Source organism: Salvia hispanica, chromosome 4 (assembly GCF_023119035.1).
Source record: "Salvia hispanica cultivar TCC Black 2014 chromosome 4, UniMelb_Shisp_WGS_1.0, whole genome shotgun sequence".
Lineage (NCBI taxonomy): Eukaryota > Viridiplantae > Streptophyta > Magnoliopsida > Lamiales > Lamiaceae > Salvia > Salvia hispanica.
The window spans coordinates 7,631,593-7,658,701 of record NC_062968.1 but is presented as its reverse complement, the minus strand read 5'-3'; the positions used below and the strand labels follow the sequence as shown (position 1 = coordinate 7,658,701).

Genomic DNA, 27,109 nt, shown 5'->3' with positions numbered 1-27,109 from the left:
TTTCCTTGAGATTTGTCTTGTTGTTTTTATATTTTCTATGTTATTCTTACAAACAATTGGTTTAGTGTATTTGTCTATGAGTAGCTAAATCTGTAAAATTTTGGGGGTGTGTTAGTAACTATTGTGAAAGCGCATTCCTGAAATTCCCTTGTTCCCATTTGTTTTTTCAAATACATCATACTACGATTATTTACTATTTTCATTAGTTACATTAATTATTTCCAAATAGTAATAAAAGCTTAGTATTTGGTAGCCAACCTATAATTAGTTCGATAACCCTGTGCTTACCCTTTGACTATACTATTATTACCTTGTTATCCCTACAAGTAATAATAGTGCTAATAAAATAGGGCATCTGGTAGCCAACCTATAATTTGTTCGATAACTCTACCTTGTTATCCCTGCAAGTAAAAATAAGGCATCAATCATCTATACTATTATCAATCAATATTTAATGCGAGTCCTCAATTACAATTTAAATATTCTTAAGTGTGATTATGACAATTATGAGTAGGTGCAAGGTTGTCATTCTAATATAGATTCATTTAGTACAGGCCAACAGATATTATGATATTTTCAAAACACATGTAAAAAGAAAAGTGTCATATGAAATGGGATAGAGGGAGTAAAATTTTTTCTTAGCTTATCCTTATTATATAAATCTTTGGACTACATATTAATTAAAGTGAAGAAAAAGTAAAAAAAAAGAGAGAATAATATAAATGAGAGTCTCATCTACATTATTCTCTCTCTTACTTTAATTTGTCTCTATGCCAACTACATATTATGATATTTCCAAAACACCAGAAAGAAAGAAATGTATTATATGAAATAGGCTTATTCCTATTATATAGATGTTTGGACTTAAACTTGTTACAAGCATATAGTTGTTGGCCCTAGCTATGTTAAAAAAGGATATGGATTTTATAATTTCCATGCCTCTATATAATTAGTGATAATGGGATTTACCATAGACCTTTTAAATAATTACGGCTTCAAAATCCACTTGTTTAGGCCATTATAATTATTAAAGATACTTATTCTCACAAAATTATATCGAAAAATCTTGGTCTAACTTATTTATTTCGATCACATTAAAACAAGTTGTTGGAGAGTAGATTAGAGCAAAATAAATGCAAATAGAATTCCCATATTCCCATGTTTCAATATAACTAATAATAATGACAAGAGTGATGCTAAATGGCTACATTATGGCGGGCCATAATCAAATTTTAAATTTTAAAACTGAATCATTTAATACACTTAGAAAATATCAAAACTTTCAAGACTATGCTACCCTTGCCTTAATTCATCCAACAATATTTTCCTTGGGCTTCTATAAAATGTAACGCTTTATACGTATGGATTATTTCTCTTCTTGTTTTTTCAGATTTTTAATTTTTTAAAAAAAGAATTAACAATATTAAGTAAATGTAGTATAACATAATAGTATTATAGTTAAATATTTAAATTCCTGTTAATGTACAGGTCTAAAGTGTAGTGTCACGTTTTGCACTAATAATTACTATATAATAGTAATACTAATAGTATATGATAAATTAATATAAATTTAATGATATAAAGTAAAATACAAAGTTAATATTTGAAATTAATAATGATTTAAAAATAATGTTATGACACTATAATAAAGTCTACGACAATAGCAAAAACATTAATAAATAATAATTACTATATCACATTTAATTGTTTTAAATTATATTAATTTACAAATTTCATTTGTTTAGTACCCTATCATATTTTGATGTTATCAATTACTTTTAAAAATATAAATTAATAATTTTATAGAATATACAATAAATATTAATATGTGTGCCTAGTATGTATATAATGAGAAATGATACGATACATCCTTATGTTCGACCCATTTTTATTATAAATGTAAAATCTGGACATCTTGGGTGGGACAAACTAAAAAGAAAATGTGGACTTCTTGAATGAGACGGTCGTAGTTCTAATTAATGCGTGTAGTATATATACTAATCAGTATATAATGTGATAGTGTTATATTATCACTCATTTAACGATTGTATCTCATTTATATTTTTAAAAATTAATCATGGTTTTAATTAAATTCTATAATTTTGGAATCAGATGATCTACCATTATTTTTATAATTATAATATTTTTAAGGAAAGTAGTATAATTTTTCAAGATTCTGATTCTCCAATTTTTTTGCTAGATGTTCTTTTTCTAGTTTGATAATTTTCCATTCACGGGAAAAGAAAGTTGTTAGAAATCTTATTCCTAGGATTCAATTATTTAGGAATAATTTTTTCTACCGACTTGACTTTTCCGTTAAATATATATGACCTTGATTATAGTATATTTGTTTTTAGATGTGATTCAATTAAGGAGGTGGAAATGGAAAAAAAAATGGCAAGATATTTCCAATTAAAAGTAAGATCACTAATATATTAATGAAAATGAATATTAATATACTTTTTTATTAACTTTTTTATTAGTTTATATATTTACATTTTAAATATACTTGATATTAAAGTTTAATTTTTAAACCATTTGTCACACTATTCTCCTATGTTTATAAATTTTTTGGTTCAAGTATAATATTATAATCAATTAATATCTAATATCAATTTACATATTTATAATTTTTAAGTCCAATTTGATCGATCGAATATCCAGTCGTTTATTTTTCCCAATTGATCTAATGAGTCACCAATCAATCAATTTGAATCAATCAATTTTATTTCTAACTGATTTTTTAATTCAAGTTAAATTGATAACTCTAATATAGCTTAGATCAACCATATCTCTAGTTAGCTTATTGAATCTTCAATTTTTTCCCAGTAATGGCCTAATCTAGCAAGTTCTGGTAATAACTTATAATGAGTGGATTATGAATTAATAAAAATTCATAATATTACAAAATGTAAAACTATGATAGTATTTCATAGTATTAATTATAATATCATCATATACGGTATAGTATATGCAACATTAATAATTCATAATATTATCAATCCATAATAATAACTTTATACAACAATAATACAGATACATATTAATATTAATTAAGATATTGCACCATATTATAATATACTACCTCCGTCCCCTAAATTTTGACACACTTTTACTCGACACGAATTTTAAGAAATTTAATGGAAAGTGAGTTGAAAAAGTTAGTGGGATGTGAGTCATACTTTTAAAGTATTAGTTTTATAATAAAATGTGAGTATGAATGAGTTAGTGGAATATGGGGTCCACTACCAAAAATAATACTCCCTCCGTCCCTCAAAAGATGTCACACTTGTGGGACGGCACGTGATTTTAGGAGGTTTTGTTTTGTGTGTTAAATGGAGAGAGAAAATATAATTTTTATATTCATGTGAGAGAAAACTTTTTCCAAAATGGGAAATGTGACATCTTTTGTGGGACAAACTAAAAAGGAAAGTGTGACATTTTTTGTGGGACAGAGGGAGTAAAAGTGAAGTGTGTTAAAATTTGGAGGACGGAGATAGTATTGATTAATAAGAATTCATAATATATTATGGTAGTACTTGATACATAAACGGAAAATTTTAATATATTCAATAAACGTATACACTTCATTAGTTCAAGATTAATTATGCATGACTTTAAAGATCAGATAATAATTATATTTGGGAAATAGAGTTGTAATTAGTGTAGAGAGGGACAATTCGCTCCCCAAAATTAAAGGAAAGGGTGATTATGTAAAAGTTCTTAAGCATTATCTAAAGCTATTATTTTATTATATTATATTTTTCAACTATTTACAAAAATGCCACTGTATAACCAGCTGCTACATTGTGGCCGCGTAGCATTAGTAATTAGCATAGAGCTTTTCAATAATTGCGCTCAAAACCCCACTTCTTTCTAGTATTATTTTTATTATCTTAATATAATAATACGATATCCCAAAAATCTGTATTCTATATATTCCCATAATCTTCATTCTATACTTCCAAACAAAAAGAAGAAACTTGTTGTTCTAGATAAAATGATGTCACTTATTTTACTCTTATGGTCTCTTCCCATAATCTTCATTCTATACTTCCAAATACAAAAACCTAAAAATGCCAACAAACTCACACCACCGGGCCCACCGGGGCTGCCAATCATCGGCAATATGCTCCAACTCGACGGCCAGTTTCTGCACATGTACTTCCAGCACCTCGCTAAGCAATACGGCCCCATCATATCTCTCAAGCTTGGAATCCGGCGCGTCGTTGTGATTTCCTCAGCAGAAGCAGTGAAAGAGATCTCAAAATCAAACGATGCTGTTTTCTCAAGCCGACCTACTCTTGTCGCCATGAAGAGGCTGACGTATAACGGCATAGAAGTCGGGTTTTCGGCCTACAGCGACTCGTGGAGGGAGATGAAGAAGATCTCCACCCTCCATCTCTTTAGCACGAAGCAAGTTCAATCATTTTACCCTATTTTCATGGATGAAGTGAGCAAGACGATGGAGAAGATTGCAAGAGATGCCTCTTCTTCCACCGTCGTCAATTTCAGTGAGACGACGACGTCGCTTTTAGGTAATATCATGTTCAGATGTGTGTTTGGGAGTATTTATGGAGGTGATCAAGGATATAAAAAGGATCGTTTCAAGGATCTTGTTCGCGAAATTCAGCTCATATATGCAGGCTTTTTTGTGGAGGATTACTTGCCTTGGTTTCGATGGATTGATAGCCTCTCTGGAATGACTGCAAAGCTTGAAAAGAATTTTCACAACATGGATTCTTTTTGTCAAGAATTGATTGAAGAGCATTTGAATCCGAATAGGCCTAAATCTATGGAAGGTGACTTCATCGATAGTTTGTTAAGGATTAAAGAAAATGGACCCTCTTCCTTTCCTCTTACATTAAACCATATCAAAGCTCTAATAGTGGTAATGAATTTTATATTGAAATTAAAGCTAAATATAATAATTTGAGAAACAATTGCTTAGGTGATTAATTACGAGTTTGTTTGCAGGATATGGTAACCGGAGGCAGCGGTACGGTTGTAAGTGCGATAGTGTGGACAATGACAGCATTGATGAATAAACCTTTGTTGATGAAGAAGTTGCAAGAGGAGATAAGGCAGTTGGCCGGAAACAAAGATATGATCAATAAACAAGACATAGAGAAACTTCCATATTTGAGGGCGGTTATAAAAGAGGGTTTGAGATTGTATCCACCAGGTCCACTTTTAGTGCCAAGAGAGACTACTAATAAGTGTAACATAAATGGTTATGAAATAGGTGGTGGAAGTATGGTGTATTTCAATGCATGGGCTATTGGAAGAGATCCTACCGAGTGGGAAAATGCGGATGAGTTCTTGCCGGAGAGGTTCTTAGAGGGACAGCATCCGGAGTTGATAACCTTTGGATTCGGACGGAGAGGTTGTCCGGCAATGGGAATGGCGATGGCCGAGGTGGAACTGGCATTGGCAAATCTTGTATACAAATTTAATTGGGAATTGCCTAAGGAAGAGGATATTGATCTCGAGTGTAAGCCTGGAATAGGAATGCATAAGAAGAATGCTCTTCGGCTTGTTGCCAAGGTTGTCATATAAAGTTTAGTGTTTTAGAGAGTAATCATATTCGTAAATAAAGGATTCTAATAAAATGAATCCACCGAGACAGTATTTTGAATTATTATACATGATGTACTATTTCATCAGCACTACAACTACTTGCAAGTATGTCAAGACAATTATAGTGTAACCAAAAGGTAAGCACAGGGTTGTCGAACCCATGGAATAGAATTGAAATTGTATATCATATACTAAGAATCATATACTATCTCGAGACATAATATTTGGGATTATGAACTAGACAAAACATAAATAAAGCATGTAAAGAAAACAATTAAATGAAAGCAGTAGATAAGATTACAGTTAACATGGCAAATTGAGAAGAGAATTCTAAGGATATTATTTCACAATAATGATTAACACAAAACATATTTATGATATCCTAGCACAGTTCAAATTCAACTAGAGCGAGCCACACAAGTATTGCCCATGCAACACAAAGTATATTGCACATTAAGGTCGTCAATCTTAAATTAGTAACTCCAAACAACTCGATTAGATTATCAAGATACCCTCACTCTCAATTAACAATACCTTTTTGGGGGAATCAATTGTAGTGTTAACTAAGTCCGTCTAACATGCAAATCATCTTTCGATTACTTCACATGCCAAGAAATCATCGTAGAATGTGTTACTCAAACATGAAGCATTATCGAACAACTTAGAATAAAGTGAACGTAAACAAACAAATATAAAAAACTAAAATTATATAAACCAAAAGAGTTACTAACACATCCATAGAATCCTATAAATTTAATTACTCATAGACAAATAACATACATCCATAGTTTGAAGGAAAAATATGAAAACATAAAAACTATTACCTTCGTCCCTTAAAAATAGAAATTATTTCCATTTTGATCTGTTCCTTAAAAATAACAATTTTTTTAACTTTCTATTTTAGGATGTGCCCCACAATCAACTCCATCAACAACTTTTTTCCTCATCTCTCTTACTTTACCCATTTTTCTCTCACTCTTTCTTACTTTACCAATTATTCGCTCTTACTTTACCAATTGTACATTAAAATTCATGCCCAGTTTCAAATGTTTCTATTTTTCAAAGACGGAGGTAGTAGCTTGATAAAACCCAAAGACAGAATCTTGCATTCTTCAATCTTCTCTACACTCCAACCTCCTAGAAAGAACAATGGTGGACTTTTATGTAGAAGAATTAGGGTTGGAGAAGAGAGGGATGAGCCTTGGAGGCTCTCCAATTTTGGAGGCTATGAATGATTAACAATATGGATGAGGTTATGGGGTATTCATAAGCTTGAATAAAGTTTAGACTCAGTAATTTTCGTGCCCCTATAAAGAATGGAAAAGATTTGGCTTCACAAGGTAATATTTTCTTCTCTTTCTTGAATTTCTGTCTGAATTCCCGTAAGCTATGATTGCTTTGCGCGATGTTCGTAAAATGACCATAACTTTCTCACAGAACTCCGATTGAGATGTTTAAGGTACCCACACAATGCTCTTTCGAAGACGAAGACAATTGTATAGCAAAATTGCTGGAAAAATGGGATTTAACTCGGCTACTGCACTCCGCCTAATCTCAATGGGCCGCTTTGTTGGGCTCAGTGGACCGCTGAGAGTCTTTTGACCTCTAGGGATGAATTTCAGCGAACCGCTAACTTGGGTTCAGCGGTTGCTAGGTGTGTTCTTTTCAGTCTTCATTTTTTACCTTTTCTATGGCAATTTTGCACATTTCTCGCCAAACACATCAAAATACTAAATAGATTAAATATGCAGTAAACGTACATGCTTTGCAAGTTTAACATTCAAAATTGGCCGAATATAGACCTTAAATCAATGCAAAATCCGAGCGTATCACTACATCATCTATGTAAATAAAGGATTTCATAAAGACAATATTTTGAAATATTATACTTACATAATGATATGAATGAGATTAATTTACCCATGTTTTTTTCTTTTTAATACTTCCTCCTTTAATTCAGAGTAAAAATCATATGATACTATTTTTAATTTTCTAAGCTTAAAGAGGAGGATAATCTACGGGCACAATTATATTCTCTATTGTATTAACAGAATTCATTCATAAATACATTAATAGATATACTTCTATTGACATATAGTATAGAGTGACATTGGCAGTGACACGTTGGAGTCAAGATAGATGAGTTAAAGAAGGAGGACATTCAGCAACGATTGAATTCCATACGTAGACTATCCACCATTGCACGTGCGCTCGGGGATGAGAGGATTAGAAAGAAGTTGAGTTCGTTTTTAAGTGAGAACAATGATAGTTAGTCACAGGGGCGGACCTACATGGTGCATGAGCTCCTTGGAATCTCTACCCATGTAATATGAATCTATATATAATTTATACTTTCATCGTTCCACAATAATAGTCATATTTCACTTTTACCATAAATGGTCAATAGGCCACACATTCCACCAACTTATTTCACTCACACTTTATTATAAAACTATTATATATAAGTGAGACTCATAATACATTAGTTTATTTAACCCACTTTTCTTTACATTTTTTAAAACTCATGCCCCACTTTTCTTTTCAATTTGATTGATAATTTGCTCAATTTTGCAATTTTATTGTGAAAGTTTGCTTATTTTGTACTCCCTCATTACTTGAGTCACTTCTTTTTTGCACTCTTTTGAAAAAAAATATAATAAATAGTTAAAGTGGAGACATAATACGAACGAGAAGACTCTCCTATACATTATTCTCTCTCTTACTTTACTATATCTTCACTTTAACTATTTACTATCATTTTTCCAAAACTAGTGCAAAAAAGAAATGACTAAAGTAACGGGGGACGAAGGAAGTACAAAAGATTGCTTACTGCTTATTGTGGACATTGTTTAATTTGTTGAACGTTTTGCTTATTCTATTTGAGAGTGTGCTTATTTTATGGGATACATTGCTTACTTCAGAAACTTGCTTACTATCCCGTGCCACCTAATACATGTGAGAGAGAAAATTCCGTCGGACGATTCATCTCCATCTCCTCCACACAAAACCCTACTTCGCTAGTGCTACTCTCCTCCTCGATTTGTACCTTGACATCGTCGTCAACAATGGTTGAAACTCGTTGGTCTGCAACATCAAGCAAAGAGGAGAAAGGTGAGTAAGGGTTTTGCTTAGTTCTATGCTTTTTTCTGAATCGGTATAATGCTGAAAACTGATTTCTGGTTGCCGAGATTTGTACTAGTTTACGAAAGATCTCCACCGAATAAGAAGACATGACAAAATATGGAGCCCGCAAAAGGTATTATTTGTTTCAATTTATTTTTTGAACCCCTATATATACATATTCAGGCTGTAATCCATTGTGAATACAAATTTGTAATGATTCAGTTGAATTGCTAGAGCAATTGTGAAGTGTATAATTTTTTGAAATTGTCGGCCATTAATTGTCAAAAAAATTGTGAAATATTGTGCTATGCGAGGACCTAATTGGCATCTTAGTACGTAAAATGTATTTGTTAGTATACCTGTAGTGCAGTAAAACAAAACCAAGATGCTATTATAGGATGACAAATTAAGAGGTGGGTTTGTAGATTGTGCTTTTGTTGAAATCAGATTAAATTATAATGACCTAAAAGTTCCCTTTGAATGCCATGACGCATGTGTAATCTAATCCAATTGAAAGTTATCTTTGATTCTCAACTATATTTGCTATTTAGTTTTGCTTTAACCTATCAAGCTGTTTTTTCTTATTTAACACTCTTAGTATGCCTTGAATCTGTATTGTTTGCCGCTAGCCCGTCATCTGTGTGCCTATTTATATAAACGTAGGGCACATAACTTTGTAATCTAAAAACAATCTGTTTTCTTTTCCTGCCCTTGGACGTGTAGCCAACACAACGTTGGTGAATCACATAAATCTGTGTCTATTTACGTTTCTGCGTTGGTGAATCACGTAAATCTGTGTCTATTTACGTTTCTGTTTGTCTCGATTACACAATTACTCTATGTTGTCACAACCAATGGAGAAGGAGTAGTCAGGAAACGCTGTAGCATCCAAACATACTAATGCTCGTAGCAAGTGTGTAGAAGAATATGTGGAAGTTATTAATTAGAATACAATTTTGTTAGCAATGCTTCTCAACACCATATTAATATAGTTGATGCACTTTTTATTAGCACTAAAAATACCTGCAAGTATACATGGTAGATCTAGTATAGCTAAAGGTCAGTACCAGGATATCAAACACGAGGAATATAATTGTAACTGACTATTATGTACTAAGTGTCAAATACTATCTAGAGAAACAAGAGAATTTTGGATTTTCGAAAGTAAAAACAATTAAAAGTAAATAAACAACTAAATGCAATTAAATTACAAAGATAAAGTATAAGAGATAAGAGAATTCCATGGATGTGCGTTCACAGTTATGGTTATACAAATTCCAACTACAATACCCTAGCACAGTTTATACTTTGATAGAACGAGTCACATAAGTTTTGCCCATGCGCCACATGCGTAGATTACTAACATTAGGGTTGTCAATCCTAGATCCGTAACTTATAAAAGCTCCTAAGGGAAGCTAACTGTAGTGTCTACTAAGTGGATCTAACTCGTCAACCTCCTCTCACGATTATGTAGCAAGTTATATTAAATCGTACACGATTGTGTCATTCAATCATGAAGCGTCAAGATTAACTTAGGGAAGAAACAAAGTAAAAACAAAACGTATATTAAATAGAAAAAGAATTGTATAAACCAATAAAAGTTACTAACACATCCAAGAAATCCTACGAATTTAGTTAAACATAATTGAATAAGCTAAAACATAGATTGAAGTGAAGATAAAATGAACATAAGTGCTAAAGCAAATAAAACCCAAAGGTTGAATCCTTGTAGCTCTTTGATGATCTGTTGCTTCTTTCTCCAACCCCTTGCACAATGAAGTACTTTCAAATTTATGCTATGGAATTAATTGGCAAAAATATGATATAGATGAAAGATTAGGTTGGAGGAGGAGCTATGAAAGCTCCCCCTTTTGGGGGCTATCGAAGGGTAAATTCTATAAATTAGGTTATGGGGTATATATAGGCTTGAAAATGATTTAAATTTGGTAAAATGTTTCCTCTAAGCAATAGTAAATATGGAATTTTCGTGCCCCATAGTAGAAGGAAGATTTGGCTTCACAAGGTAATGTCTTCTTTCCTTCTAGAATTATGCACTTGACAGTTTTGCGCGACTTTGGTAGAACGGCCATAACTTTCTTCAAATAATGGACATGTATGCAACTTTGACATTAAAAACGGACCAAATAATGGCCTTAAGACCGTGCAAAATCCGAGCCTATCAATAGTAGTACCTGGTATTTAAATATTCTGATCTCGTTCATTGATTATAGTCATGACTTATATGTTGATTCTAAATGATGCATCTCGGTGTTTATGAAATTGTGTTTGTTGTTGTCGTCTAGTTTACACAAAAACTTAGCTTCGAATTCAATTGCTGAAAAAATCATTTTTTTTACTGGATTATTGTTCTATAATTTTATTTCTTTTGATTTGAGTTTTAATAACTACTAAATTAGGAAAAATGGCGAACTAATACAGCTTAATTGTTGATGGCCGTTACCCGAAGGCAATATATGTTGGAATGACCTATAGCAAATTGTTATATGGCATGTTTATTTCTAAATATAATTGGGTTGCTGTAAACATGCTTTTAGTATTAACCATAATTTAATTATGTATTCATTGTACTTTACATGTTGTGTGGATCTTATAATGCTGTATTTTGTCATTTAGTAAATGATTGACTAGTTCAATGTGTTGATTATGCTCGAAATGTAATACCATGGCGATATATAGTGTGCTATCAGGGCGAGCTGAGAAGGAGTTGTTAGGAAAGGGTCTAGCATTGGACGGTGCAGATACTGGGAACAAGTGTACAACAAAAAATGTGATGAAGCCGCTGTCATTGAATGCGTTGAATGCAATTGCAATAAGTAAAATAGGTAGAAACCCTAAGTAAACAGGCAGAAACAACAAAGAGATCAAAACTAACTGGTGGTACAGTTACGAGGAGTTATATGATTTAGTGAAAATAGGGTCATTTCATATGTATTAGTTACCTAAAACACCATAAGCATGTCTAAAAATTTGTGATTTAGTAGTGGACAAGGAAGCTAGTGCTAAGAAGTCAACATGTAGTTGTGGTGAGCGTGTGATACGCTCGGATTTTGCACTGTTTTAAGCCTTTATTTGGTCTGTTTTTAATGTCAAAGTCACAATTCATGTCCATAAATTGTATATTTTCTCTATTTTGGTATTTGGATGTGTTTTGTGAGAATTGTGCATATTTGAGCCTAAAAAAGACAGGAAAAAGTCGAAGCTGGAAATCGGGAGCGTTCATGAAGTCCAGCGGTCCGCTGCAACATTCGCAGCGACCGCCGCACCAGTAGCGGCCCGCTTCGGAGAAAGTTGTACTGAAATCAAGAATACGTCCAGCGACCGCTGGAGAGTGCGCAACGACCGCTACAAAAGCTTCTGATGCTACGAGATTATTTAAAGCGATCGCGCAACACAGTGCAACGACCGCTGTCCAAGAGTCAGAAGCTACGGACCATTATGCAGAGACCGCTAGCCGAGGTGCAGTGGCCCTCTGGGCAAATGCGGCGTGCAGATTTGACCTACTTTCTCCCCAAGATTTACGAAACTTAGCCATTCTTACCTTATTCTGATAGGACTCGAAATTTCCCCTATAAATACCCCCTCAAACCTCTTCACTTAGATCTTCTTTTTTCCTCATAATTCTAGAGCATAAAATTGAGAGAGTTCTTCATTGTGCAAGAGGTTGAAGACGGAATCAAGAGATGATCAAGGCTACAAGGATTCTACCTTTGGGTTTATTTGCTTTAGTTCTTATGTTCACTTTGTTTTCCCTTCATTCTATGTTTTTGGCTTATTCAATCATGTATAACTAAACTCATAGGATTCTAGGGATGCATTAGTAACGACTTTGGTTATACAATTCCTTTTTCTATTTAATATCCGTTTTGTTTTTACTTCGTTTCTTCCCTAAGTTGTTCTGTAATACTTCATGCTTAAGTGACACATTCGATGAAGTTTTAATATAACTTGATACATAATCGTAAGAGGAGGTTGTTGAGTTAGATCCACTTAGTAGACACTACAATAAGCTTCCCTTAAAACGACACTGTTAATTGAGAGTGAGAACTTTTCAAGGGTCTTAGGAGCTTTTAGGAGTTACGAATTTAGGATTGACAAACCCAGTGTTAGTAATCTAACCTCATGAGCATAACTAGTGCGACTCGTTCTATCGAAGTATAAACTGTGCTAGGGTATTGTAGTTGGAACTTGTATAACCATAACTGTGAACGCACATCCTTGGAATTCTCTTATCTCTCATATTATTATCTCTTTAATTTGTTGCAATTAGTTGTTTTATTGCTTTCAAGTTGTTCTTGCTTCAAAAGTTTTCAAAATTCTTGTTTTTCCAAAGAGTGAAAGAAGCTTAGTAGAAGGTAGACAGTCTGTGATTCTATTCCCCGTGTTCGATATACGGTACTGAACTTTAGCTATACTATATATACTCTGTATATTTACAGGTTTATTTAATGCTAATAAAAAGTGCATCAGCGTGAGAAGCATAATTCTGATAGTAGCATCACTGAAACAAACATGTGTGTTAATGAAGAAGGTATTTAGGCTTATTAACATGATTAATAATTTAATGAGTTTGTATACATTTGTAGTCATGCAATTGAAATTTATCAATGTTGGTTGATGTTGATTTGTTGATGTCTGTGGTAAAAGAATTATCTATTTATGACCTAATTTCCAAATTTATGACCTATTTACTATTACGGGGTCCTCCTGTATGTCTGGTATTGTATAAGAATGATCTATTTATGATCTAATTTTCCATATTTTTTTTATTCTTTGAATTTAGGACTAGATGGGTTGTGCATATCATACGATTGTGTAGGTGTAAAATAAATTAAGAAACAATATAAAATGTGTCTTCAAATCAAGACTCTGGCAGGGATATGGTTGAAGGGACAGTCACAAAAGGTATTTTGGATACTTGCAAATCTAGTGTAACCTATATGTTGATACTAAATGATGTAATTTAGCAGTCTCAATGATGGTTAATGTTTATTTGTTGGATGTGCCTATACTTAGGATGGAAATGAGTTGGAGAGCAAAGAGATAATGTGGAGGATCGTGGTGTGTATTTGTTGAGGCACTTGGAATTCTACATGGGTGAGAGAGAAGGCACGTGTAATTCTAGTCTATCAAATTGAAATATGGGTGCAATTCAATATCTAAGAGCTAAATACTGTTGTGCGTTGATGTCGACCGATAATAATCACAGTGCATTTTTTAATAAAACATCGACATCCATACAACAAGAAAATGAAGAATCGATGTTGAGAAGATGATTGAAAACTACATATCTCCAGTTATGGTTTTGTCTAAGATGATAAGATTCATGGACAGTCACGCCGACATTTTTATTTTAAAATTATGAATATTAGAATTTTCCACGTATCACATTGGTTTAAGTTAGGATATGTCATTGGATTTTGTATTTGACATCTTGTTGTATGTTATTTATGATAACTTGGGTTGATTTCGCATTGAAATTTAAGTTTTGTTATGTAAATGCCCATGGGTTGCGACTACGTAGTATGGGTTATTCTTTTTTTAAATTATAGGACATAATGTTTGTCACTTTAAAACATAGTTGGATTTAAGAATGACACTGAATACATGTCATTCTGATAACATATACAAGTCATTATAAAAAAGCATGTTATTCTGATAACATATACGAGTCATTATAAGAAATAGACTGAATAGATGTCATTCTAATAGCATACACGAATCATTATGAGAAAGAGACTAAATATATGTCCTTCTGAAAACATGTACGAGTCATTGGAGGAAAGAGAAACCAGAAAACGACCTAAAAACAGAACTAACACAATAATTATTACACAACATATTGATAACAAGGTAAGAAAATATGGCTCACAAAATGATCAATTTGAAAATGATAAGTATGGGTACATAAAGTATGTAATAAAATCATATTAACTGATGTCTGGGGCACATAACGAAAAAATGTCTTAACGGTTAAAAACCAACATCAGATTGAACCATAAAAGAGTGATAACATATAGTCGGCTACGAAAAAAATATGAAAATATGCAGATGAATAAAATCAAATTTCAGACTCCCTTCTTGATCTCCGAAGTTCTTTCTCTTTGACTATGTCGCAATTCCTTGAATCGTGGTGACACCACTCATGGAATTTCTTGCATTGGCGCAAAGGTTTGCTTTGTAGCCACATAGCATTTTCCAACCTTGGTTGGAGCCTATGCATGTCCCTTCGTGTTCACAACTTCAGAAGGATTCACTTCAACAACAATGGGTTTCTCTCTACCATAAAAGGACTCAACATGCTGCTTCTTTTGCGCAACTGACAATACAATTGTTAGAGTTTGTATACTAGAAATCACATTTCGAGTGATTGGATACTGCAAAACTCTATAGTTTATTTTTCAATTAATGCAACAGATTATTTTTGTCGTAATGTTGTTATGTTTTACATTTAATGGATGTTTATTGCATATTTAAATGTATAATCAACGTAACAAAGTCTTTGTTTTAGTAGACCGATTGTGGGCGTCGTTCACTGTAAGGTAACACGGTCAGTTCTAAACAAAGAAAATAAGAATTTCACAACCTAGATGGGCCTAGACCACCTATCGTGAAAGGTTGCAATGTCAGTCCGATTATTTCTAAGCATTAATGAAATAAGATGACGTTGATGTGGTATAGCATTGAATTGGATCTAACAGCAAGACGAGTCTTTATTATCTACTGACAGACGAGGTCTTGATAATTTGTTTCTTAATTAATGTTCGTTAGCATTGAGCATACGGTATAGATTAAGCACTACTTTGACTTGCCAATAGGTGCGGGTTTTTCGTAACCCAAGAATCCTGGCATATTGGGTAATGTAGATTAATATCTAGAGGTGCTAGGATTGCTATTATATTGAATCGTGCGCGAGTTGAGTCTCGTTTGATAACGTTCACAAGAGGAGTTTGAAATGAGGACTTTATTATTCAGAACCTAGCTAGTTGGAGTTTGATTACTCTATGAATAATAAATAAGTATTTCATGCTGAGTCCACTCTTGGAGTAAATATGTTAATTAATTAAGTTCATAGCAGACACTAATTAATTAATGAATGTTTCTATCTTAAGCGCGGGAAATAAATAATAATAAATATTAGAAACTCGAATTACTTGTAATCTCGGATTTGGATGGAGAGTGCAATATTACTTCTGTAGTGGCTGTTCGTAACATTCCAATATAAGCTTGTATTAAATTGTGGGTTCAATTTAATTAGAGAAAAGCTAATTGGGGGAGCCCATATCCAAAGCCTTCCATAGATCCCCAGCTGGGTCCAATATGTGACTTAATATAAATATGAGAATAAAGGAGACAAAAGACACATAATTTTAGAGACTAAAATTTCGCCCCCTTCAGTGTGTAGGAGAGGACGAAATTTTCGTCCTTCAGCTCCCTCCGTGAGCAGTTACTCTATCCTCCATTATTCGAGTCATTGTACTTTGGTGAGATCAGCCCACACTGATCTCAACGTACTGTCTGGGAACCAGTCAGAAGATCCGTGGTCTAGTAATCAAGATCTTCACGTGGAGAAGGCGCGAGCCATCTTTGATTCTTTGGAGAATCAGAAAGGTAAATTGGCTAACTCCGTAGGAACATGTTTTAGGATTTCAATTATGCTTCCGCTGCCAACCCCTTCAACAATACCACAGGCAAAAATATATTGCCTTGCATTACGAGGTATAGATGTCAATTCATGTGTTTGATCAATGTCGACGGAAACAGCTTGGTACAAAGACAACAATTCTCCTAACAGGATAGACGAAACCTTCTTCTTCTCATCCACATAGACATGATAACCACATCTTCACAGTCGACACCATGAACTGACTTTAATAGTGGGGTCTTAACCATCGACCTCCAATCAAATTGTTAGGAATTGATACACTCAGATTTTGCACTGTGTTAAGGCTATTATTTGGTCCCTTTTGAGTGTCAAAGTTGCATTGTCTGTAATTGACATATTTTATCTATTTTGGTTGACGTGTTTTGTGAGAATTGTGCAAAATAGAGCCTAAAAAGATAGAAAAAAGTCGAAGAAAGAATTCTGGAGTTCTCGAGCCAGCCAGCGACCGCTAAACGTCAACGACTGCTACTCCTATAGCGGCCCACTGTTGAAAATAGAGCTGAAATGAAGAACACGCACAGTGACCGCTAGAGTGTGAGCAGTGACCGCGGATTGAGAAACAGAAGCTACAGAACGCTTGCTAGCGACCGCTGAACAAAGTGCAGCGACTCACTGGGAAAACGCGGCGCATAGAAATTGCCCTATTTTTTCTCCAAGACTTACCATACTAGAAGAAGGATTTACTATATCAAGGTACACGACTTGGAGGCTATAAATATCCCCTCATGTTTCATCAAAGGAACCTTTTTCCGCATATTTTCCAGAGCATAATATTTGAGAATTCCTTCCATGGTTCATCAAGATTCAAAGCGTTTGAAGTGTGGATTCAAGAGAAGATCAAGACTAGAAGAAGAAACTCAAGTTCCTCCTGAAGGGACAGGCAGCGGAAGCGTGCGTTAATTACAATTCAAATAAATCAGATAATCAAGATCTATTTAGTCGATTATTTAGACAAATTCTATTGGCACAATTATCACATGTATCATGCTCATAACTCAAATAAATCATGCTTTAAAATAATTAAAACCTAAAACATGCTTTTCTACGGTTTAGCTATTTTACCTTGATAATTCTCCAAAGAATCGAAGATAGCTAGCGCCTTTTCCACGTGAAGATCTTTAGTACTAAACCACGGATCTTCTGTCTGGTTCTCGGACTGTAAACTGATATCAGGGTGGTCTGATCCCACCAGTATACTAGGATTTAAATAAAGAAGACGGAAAAACCTATCACACGGAGGAGAGGAAGAGGAAATTTTCGGCCTCTTCAAAATAGAGAGGGGGATAAAATTTTTGTTAGAGTTTGTATACTAGAAATCATGTTTCGAGTGATTGAATACTGTAAAACTCTTATTTTATTTTCCAAGTAATAAAACAGATTATTTTTGTCATAAAGTTGTTTTGTTTTACATTTAATCGATGTTGATTGCATGTTTAGACTATCCATCGTGAAAGATTGCAATGTCAGTCCGCATATTTCTAAGCCTTACTGAAATAAGATGACATTGGTGTGGTAAAGCACTGGACGGATCTAACAACAAGACGTGTCTTTGTGCTATCTATTGAAAGATGAGGTCTTGATAAATATTTGTTTCATAATCAATGTAGGTTAGCATTGAGTATACGGTATTGATTATGCATTACTTTGACTTATCAAATGGTGCGGGTTTTTCACAACGCAATAATCCTGATATATTGGGTAGTGGTGATTAATATCTAGCGGTGCTAGGATTGCTATTATATTGAATCATGCACGAGGTGAGTCTCGTTTGATAATGTCCTCAAAAGGAGTGCGAAACAAGGTTTTATTATTTGGAACCTAGCTAGTTGGAGTTTGATTACTCTAAGAATAATAAATAAGTCTTTCATGCTGAGTCCACTCTTGGAATTAATAAGAAGTTAATTAATTAAGTCAATAGCAGACATTAATTAATTAATGAACATTTTTATCTTAAGCGCGGGAAATGAAAGTTAAAACGGAAACTCGGATTACTAATAATTTCGGATTTAGACGGGGAGAGTTCAATATTACTTATGTAATGGCTGCTAGTAATATTCCAATTAAAGCTTATATTAAATTGTGGGTTCAATTTAATTAGTAAAAAGCAAATTGGGTGAGCCCATATCCAAAACCTTCCATAGATCCCTGTCTGGGCCCAAAATGAACTTAATATAAATAGGAGAATAAATGAAACAGAAATCACAATTATTATTGCTTTAAATTTTTGTCCCCCTCTAACTAAATGGTTCAATTTTTTCTCCTAATTGGAGAAGGATTTCTTCTGTCCTTTTTATTTAAGTCCTAGTATTTGATACGCTCGGATTTTGCACTATTTTAAGGCTATTATTTGGTCCGTTTTTAATGTCAAAGTCACTCTACACGTTCATTATTTGCATATTTTTTCTATTTTGGTATTTTGACGTGTGTTGTGAGAAATTTGCATAATTGAGCCGAAAAAGGGAGCCAAAACGCCAAGTTTGGAAATCTGGAGTCAGACGGCGACCGGCGACCGCCGCGGATGTGTGCGGCGACCGCCGGTGCCCGGCGGGCAGATCAATGCAGCGGTCCGCCTTGAAAAAACGTGATTGGAAGAGAAGTCTCGTCCGGCGACCGCCGGAAGACGTGCGGCGGTCCGCCGCCGATGCTGCATGATTGAGTGACACAATTGTGTATGATTTAATATACCTTGCTTCATAACTGTGACAGAGGTCTAGCGAGTTAGGTTAATTGCGAGTGAGGACTTTTCAAGGGTCTTAGGAGCTTTTTGGAGTTACATGTTAAGATTGACAACCCTAATCTTGTAATCAACGTTTGTATCGCATGAGCATAAGCTAGTGACTCGTTCTATCAAAGTAATAACTGTGCTAGGGTATTGTAGTTGGAATTTTGTATAACCATAACTGTGAACACATATCCCTGGGATTCCCTTATCTCTATCGTTTTTCTCCGTGTTTTATTCGCTTTTAGTTGGTCTATGCTTTCTATTGTTTTTAGTTATCCAAAAGTTTTCAAAACCCATTTGTTTTTCCAGATAGTATTTGAGTCTTAGCAGAGGATAGACACTTTGTGTTCGTCTTCCACGTGTTCGATATCCGGTACTAACCTTTAGCTATACTATATATACTCTATACTTGCAGGTTTATTTAGTGCTATGACAAACACGGATTTTGCATGTTTTTAAGGGCTAGATTTGACTCGTTCTAAATGTAAATCATTCAAATTATGTTCTTAAATTGCATATGTTATACATTTGGTATTTTTAATGTGTTTGTTGATAAATGATAGAAAAAGATAGAAAAAGGTGCAAAAAGACCAAGGTGCAGCAGCCTCTGTTCGAGCCCATTCTGCCAGCGAGTTTGAAGTCCAATCAGTGCTTAATTCATATCATTCTCTTCGTCTTCGAAAGAGCTTCGCGTGGACATCTCGCACGTCTCAATCGGAGTTCTGTGGAGAAAGTTATGACTATTCTACGAACATTGCGCAGTGCAGTCAAAGCTGACGGAAATTAGGCGGAAATTCAAGGAAGGAATAAATTATTGCTCAAATCTCTCCTATTAATTGAAGAATTCGAAAATAATATCTTTTATATTTCTTGGAGGATAATTTTTACCATTCCTAAACCCTTTTTCTAGCCTATAAATACCCAAACCTAATTCACAATCTCTATCTCAGAACCTCCAATCCTTTCCCCTCTACACATTCTTCCATTCCATATTCCACACATCAATTCATCCATCTTCCATTGGAGCGGAGCTCTGCAGATCCAGGCAAGAGAGACTGAAGATTGAAGATTCAACCTTGGGTTTTATCTATTTCTTTCATGTCTAGTACTTTTATTGATTTTTACTACTTGTCTATGAGTAGTTAAATATCTTTTGTATGGTTTTTGGTGAAGACTATTATGAACATGTTTTGATTTATTGAATTGAACTTTTTCCTAGCTCTTGTGATTGTTTTGCTTGTTCTTGTGCTTTTATTGTTCTTTTGTCTGGCCAACTTTAGAACTATGTCCGTTTAACTAGATTAATCGAGAGATAGCTAGTTTTACGTGGTAAAAGGAACGAGTACAACACATAGGTTTATCTGCACTCGAGAGAGGGGACCCTTTGTGAGGGCTTGAGTCTTAGGAACTTAAGGAGTTAGAATCTAATCTATTAGAAGAAGACTTTGATAGTTAGAGTCTAATCTACTGGATAGGTACACTCGAGAGGGGGCTTATCTGATAATCGCGACTTTCCTAATAATCCTGGAGACACATAAAGGTAAAGGTTCTATGAGATTAATCATCACTAGGTTATATTAGTTGGATCCTAAAACTCTACATTCTTTAGCCTGTGTGTCTCTAGATAGTATATGACGCTTAGTATATGATAGACAGTTGCAATCTTATTCCCTGTGTTCGATATCCCGGTACTGACCTAATTCGTTTTTGTTTTTGGTTCTTGCAGGTTTTGTATGCGAACGCGCTCTGGGAAGGACAGCCTAGAACCGCTCGATTTGGAACTTGAAAGAACTCGTAGGAAAATAAGAAGTGAAAAAGGATCAGGATCAGGAACAATGGGTGACCGAACAGACATCGAGAAATTGCAGGAAATGGTGAAGCTACTGATGGATGAGAGAGATGCGGAAAGGGCAGCCCGCGAGGCTTTAGAGAAGAAGAATCAGGAAATACAACCCGTGATGAACATGTTCAATCACGGGAATATGATAACCTTTCCCGAAGGACCTCGTATAGACGCTAACAATTTCGAGTTACGCATGCCCCTTATTCAAAGGGTCGAGCAAACTCCTTTTGCAGGTAGGGCTACAGAGGATGCCAATCGCCATCTCTCCAAATTTGTGGAGATCTCAAACACTCTCAAGTTGAACGGTGTCGATGACGATGCCATAAGGGTAAGACTCTTTCCCTTTTCATTAACTGATTCTGCTAAAGAGTGGTTTGAATGTATGCCTAGAGAAAAGGTCTCCACATGGAAGGACATTGTAGCTGCCTTCCTCGACAAGTACTATCCGCCGGGCACAATTTTGAAGCTCAAAAGCGAGATCTTCCAATTCATACAAGGCCATGACGAACCCCTCAATGAGGCATTTGCTCATTTCAAATCCCTTCTCCGAAAGTTCCCTAACCATGGTTTCACCGTGGACCATCAGGTAGGAATTCTCTATAATGGGTTTAACGAGAAAATTTGTGCTATGCTTGATTCAGGTGCAAATGGAGGGTTCTTAAGGAAGTCAGGTGAGGAAGCCATGGCGGTGATAGAAGAATTCGCCACCAACAGCAGGGGGTGGTCGAAAGAAAGGCATAACCTAAAAAGGATAGCTGCAGTTGAAGAAGCCGAGGAAAGCTCTTTTGCAAAGGAATTGGCCGAGCTTCGAGTTAGGGTGGACCAAATGGATTCATCAAGGAAGGAGGACCCGATTCCACCAACCTCCATTATAGCAGTCTCTAAACCCGAAACTCCTACCCCGACAGTGGAGGAAATCAACTACATGCAAGGAGGCGGTCCCAATAGAAATTACAACAACAATTATCGCCCTAATCAGGGGGGCGGTAATTTCAATAATTATAATGGAAACCGACCTCATCCTAATCTCTCTTATTCTAACAATAATTACTTGCAACCCCCCGCAGGATTTAATGTTAGCAAGGGAGGAGTAGTTGAGACACTCAAGAAGGAGGAAAAGTATGAACAAGGGATCACAAGGATCTTGGAGGTAATCGCGCAAGACAGGAAGGTTAATGACACCAAGATCGGAGTGGTCGAAGCTAGAATAAACAACCTCGAGCAGGGGATGAACACGATCTCAACTGCCATAGCCAACATCAACACTCAAATGGAGCAAATCCAAAAGAAGTTGGATGAGGACAGGGCAAAGGCAGCTGCACGAGTGGATGACATCAATAAGAAGTGGGTGGCAAAGCAGAAAACTGAGGACTGCCCAGTCGCCGGCGGACCGCCGCAACCATTGCAGCGGGCCGCCGCTGAAGCATCGAAATGGAGTCTGCCCAGCCGCAGGCGGACCGCCGCACACATCATGGCGGGCCGCCACAGACAAGGCAGAAGCGCCCACTCAGCAAGGACTCGTGCGGCATAATGGGATTGTGCTACCTTTCCAGCCAAAGAGGAAGTTTAAGCTCAAAGAGCAGTTCAAACATTTTTTGAACATGTTTTGTAAAGTTCATACTAACATTCCTCTAGTTGAATCGTTGCAGGAAATACCTAAATATGCGAAGCTACTAAGGGAGGCAGTGATGAGGAAGAGAAAGCCGACAAAAGCCGACCTTAAGCTACCACATCATTGCAGCGAGATCATTCAAAAGGAGAAGGCAGTGAAGCAGAGAGATTCGGGCCAATTCATTATCCGATGCCGGATTGGAGAGGGAAAGGTTGACAAGGCCCTATGCGATTTAGGATCTTCCATCAATCTCATGCCACTGAAGTACTACGAAAAGCTCAACATTGGGCCACTCAAAACTTCAGACGTAACACTCAGGTTGGCCGATAACTCGTCCATAAAAACTGTTGGTATGATTGAGGATGTCCTAGTGAAAGTCGATGATTTCATTTTTCCCGCCGATTTTATTGTACTTGACATGAAAGTAGACAAGAACGTCCCTCTAATCTTAGGGAGAGATTTTCTTGCTACTTGCAAAGCTTTGATTGATTTAGGTCGTGGCGAGATCACAATTAGCGATAACCATAGCCAATCCACCTATAAGATCGAAAGCGAGATGCTCAAGTTTGAAGAAGCAAAGCGGGCAAAGATGGAACAGCAGTGTAGGGCAGTCATGATCACGGATTTGACCAAACCTCAAGACCCCTTTGAAGTGGAGGATCCTACTACCTCCACTATTTACATTGTCAACGAGGTAAGACGTTCTCCCAAAAAGGACGATACTAATCCCTCTACCTCTATCCCGCAGAAAAAGAAGCAAAAGAGGAAGAAGGCAACCAAGGAGGACCCCGAGATTTATGTTATCAAAACAAATAAGGGGAAATACAAGTGGTGGAAGAAGCTAGGGACCAAGTTGCTCCCTATGCCCATTTTCAACACTCGGGTCGCTGATCCGCCCAATTAGTGGGCCACTTCAAGTCGAGCTAACGACTAAAAACAAAAGCACTTGTTGGGAGGCAACCCAATTTTTTTCGTTGATTTAGTTATTTTCTTTATTTTCATTTTTGTTAAAAAAATAAAAAATAAAAAATAAAAATTTAACGCGTGGCGGTCGCCGCACTTAACACGGCGGTCGCCACACGTGTTTTCACATGTGCAGGATAGGTCGTGCTTAGGGCAGGCTTAGGGCGAGCCGGATGAACCGCTGAACGGGCCGCGGCGGCCCGCCACGAACCGCTGTTTTAAATGCCCGTGCGGCGGCCCGCTGTGCAGCATGCAGCGAATGCCGCTCGCAGTCCAGAGATGGGAATGCAGTTTAAAAGGTAAGTTTTCCATTCTTTTTCCCATTCCTTCTCAAATTCCTTCCTTGCACACAACCCCCACCTTTATAAATCACCAATTTCACACACCCACACCATCATTCTCTCAATTATCTTCAAGTTTAGAGTTCTTCATCTCCAATTCTCAATCAACACAAGGTATGCATCCTAACTAAATTTTTGAGTTTTGTTCTACTTCTTCCATGGATTTAAGCATGTTTTGGATGAATTGTTCGGTGAAAACTCTTATTTTATGATGGGGGATGATTGTGTATGCTTATTTGTGGATTTCCATGGTGATATTGTGTTTTGGTGATAGTTTTGAAGCTTTGTGAACAATGATTCCTTCTTGTTTCTAATTGTTTTTATGTTGCAATCATGTTCATAGCATTGTGAGGCTATTATTATTTCCATGAATTGCAATACTTGAGTATCATATAGAAATTGTTGATATGTATTGATTTATTGTTCATACGTCTCTGCATGGGGGATGAATTCACGTAGGGGGATGGATTTGCTTTTCCTAGTTTGGTGTTTATGTTCTACATGTTTCCATGCTACCATCTAGGAAGTTTTGTACACCTAAGCTTGCACTTACATGTTGATTCTTTGGTATTGCTTATAAGAGTGCAAGTTTGGGGGAACCTTTGATTTCCCATTGTTGGTATACCTTTTAAGTGTTGTACTTTTCGTTTGTAGGAAAATGGGATCAAAGGAAAAGCCCGAGAACGCGAAGAACTACGGCGTTAGCCTTGCCTCGGACGAGCAAAAGGCTATGTGGAAAAAGTTGTCGGCGCGAGAGACGGCACCTTCGCGGTATCCCCACGATTTCCCTCTTCAAACGTTGGAGATCGCGAAGGACTTTTGGGCATTATGTGATGTAGGTGACGGGAACGGCCTCCGGTACATGTTTGAGAAGTGGCCGTCGTTTAGGAAGTATACTCTCGAGTTCCTAAGCTCGTTGAAGGTCACAAAAGATCGCCGGCAAAACATCCCGCTTAGAATCGATTTCCGCCTAGGCAACCGATGGCACTCGCTCACCATGGAGGAGCTTTGCGGAATCTTCCATTGCTTCGACCCCAACTCCGAGATCGACAATGATTATTACTTTGATGAGGTTTGGGGTGCGATGACGAATGAGCATGAGCATGCCGCGGGCTACGCCAAGTCTTCCTCAATCCGCAACCCGGTTTGCGGTACCTCCACCGAGCCATGACCCAACTTATGTTTGTTAGGGTCGACGGGGGAAGTGTCTCCCAAACGGAGTTAAATGTGATTTGGTGCCTCCTTAACAAGAAGAGATTCGACTATGGAACCCTTTTTACTATCTATGTGGATCGGATCACGAAGAAGGATGGCGGCGTCATATGTTGTGGTGGTTTGATCACAGCAATCGCCGAGCATTTGGAGGTGTCTTTCGCGGGTTTGACGGAAGATGGCGGGGAGTGCCTCATCACTTATGAGGTGTTATTTTCGGTGGGGCTCTTGAAGACCAATTATTGGGGGCAAGGATTTTTCTTACAAGTGGCGGGGGATCACTTGCCCGTTCCCATCCCGAAGTTGACTAAGGTCGACGTTTGGGCAAACCAAGCCAATTAGAAGCTCAACACCCCGGCGCACCAGAGAGCCATTGAAGCTAACCCCGTCAATGGGGAATTTAGGAAGAGGAACATCCCGGCTCGCATCCCCATCTTTGAGGCCGATGAGGACTCCGCCTTCGATGCTATCGATCACAACACCGAAGAAGGGGAGCACTCGCACGCCCAAGAGAGTCAAGTGCCGCCGCCGCCGCCGTCCCAACGCCGCCAAGAAGAAGAAGAAGAGGAGGAAGTCGAGGGACATCGCCGCCGGACTAGAGCAAACCGCCGCTGCGGAAGGTCGAACCCCGATGAAGAGTTTCAAGCAAACACATCCGCCCAACTAGGAGATATCTACTCCTACATGCAAAACGTGTCCAACACTTGGGACACCCGTTGGGCGGAGCAACAAAGGGAGAACACCTACAACCGCCAAGGATGGACGGCTCAAGGCGATTGGCGCACGGCGGAGCAACAATTTTGGGAGCAACAAAGGCTTGAAGACGTGCATCGCCGTCGTGAAAACCTACTCCGAGGCTCGACAAGAGCGCCAAACCATGAGTGGCGATATCGCCTATCTTATTGGCGCATTCGACGACCTCAATGCCCGTTTCCCTCCTCCTCCTCAAGATTGAAGAAGTCAAGCTCAATAACTTTAAATGAGCATTTGCATCATGTTTTTTGATGTTTTTAAGACAATTTATTTTCTTGTTTTGACAATTTTTGCTTTAAGTTAAGTATTTTTGGTTTTAGTTTAATTTTGTGCATTGAAAATTTTTTCACAGGCTCTGACCTCTCCGCGGCGACCGCCGCATGTGCTGCGGCGGTCCGCCACCTGCTCGCCGGAGCATTCTGATGTCGCGCGGCGACCGCCGGACATGCTGACCGCCGCCTGGGCGTATTTTTCCAGCGCGATTTTTCCAAAGTTTCTCAACTCTCGCCCGGTCAAGCCGCGACGCAAGAATTTTCAAGGTACGTTTTTTTTTCCAGTAGTTCACTCACGTCCCTACCGACTCTACAAACTTATTTTATACTTTGTTGTAAATAAGTTTGGGGGGATGAAGTGGTGGACCGTGAGTTTAGGATTTTTCTTTTTGTTTTAAGTTTTTTGTTTTTGTTTTTCAAAACCCCGTAGGTGAATTTTGTGTTCTAAAAATGTTTTTTTGAATCAATGTCGTGAACTTAACATGAAGAACTTAGAAACACGTATGCTTAGGGACACACTTTAGATCGAGTTGCCGAAGATATTACATTCCATCTATGTTTAAGTGTGACTTAACGTTTTGATTTGATGGTTTGGTGGAAAGGTGCATAATTAGTGAATTGCTTGTTCGCCTTGAATCATGCTTTATACCTTGTGAGGATTTGAGCCTATATTTCATTCTTGTGTGATTTATATGCATTCATGTTTCTAGAACTTGCTCCTAGTCTTGCCTAAGTTTACATAGTGTTTAAGTTGATTTAGGAGGATGATTGACCATCTTTTCTTAGCCTACTTTTGTCTAAAATATTGACCCTCTCAAAATTTTAAATTTTTTTCCTTTGGAGCCAATTTTGAGCCTTTAAGCCTATTCTTTGGAAGCCAAAATAATGGGGACAATTCCTTGGGTTAGTTAGTTTTTGCTATCTTATTTTGTAAAGGAATTGGAGAGATAAGGAGAAAGTATAAAAAGTGGTGTGCTTAATGTAAAGAAAAGTACAAGTTGTGA

The 27,109-nt window shown here is 36.7% G+C and overlaps 1 protein-coding gene across 1 annotated transcript; it reads left to right on the top strand.

Moving 5' to 3' along the window:
- Positions 1 to 3,988: 3,988 nt before the first annotated feature.
- On the top strand, positions 3,989 to 5,813 carry LOC125220179 (5-OH-xanthotoxin synthase-like). The gene is made up of 2 exons (XM_048122325.1): positions 3,989 to 4,891; positions 4,978 to 5,813. Exons 1-2 carry the CDS (start codon positions 4,001 to 4,003, stop codon positions 5,557 to 5,559), a joined length of 1,473 nt encoding a protein of 490 aa, XP_047978282.1. The 5' UTR covers positions 3,989 to 4,000; the 3' UTR covers positions 5,560 to 5,813.
- The last annotated feature ends 21,296 nt before the right edge of the window (positions 5,814 to 27,109 follow it).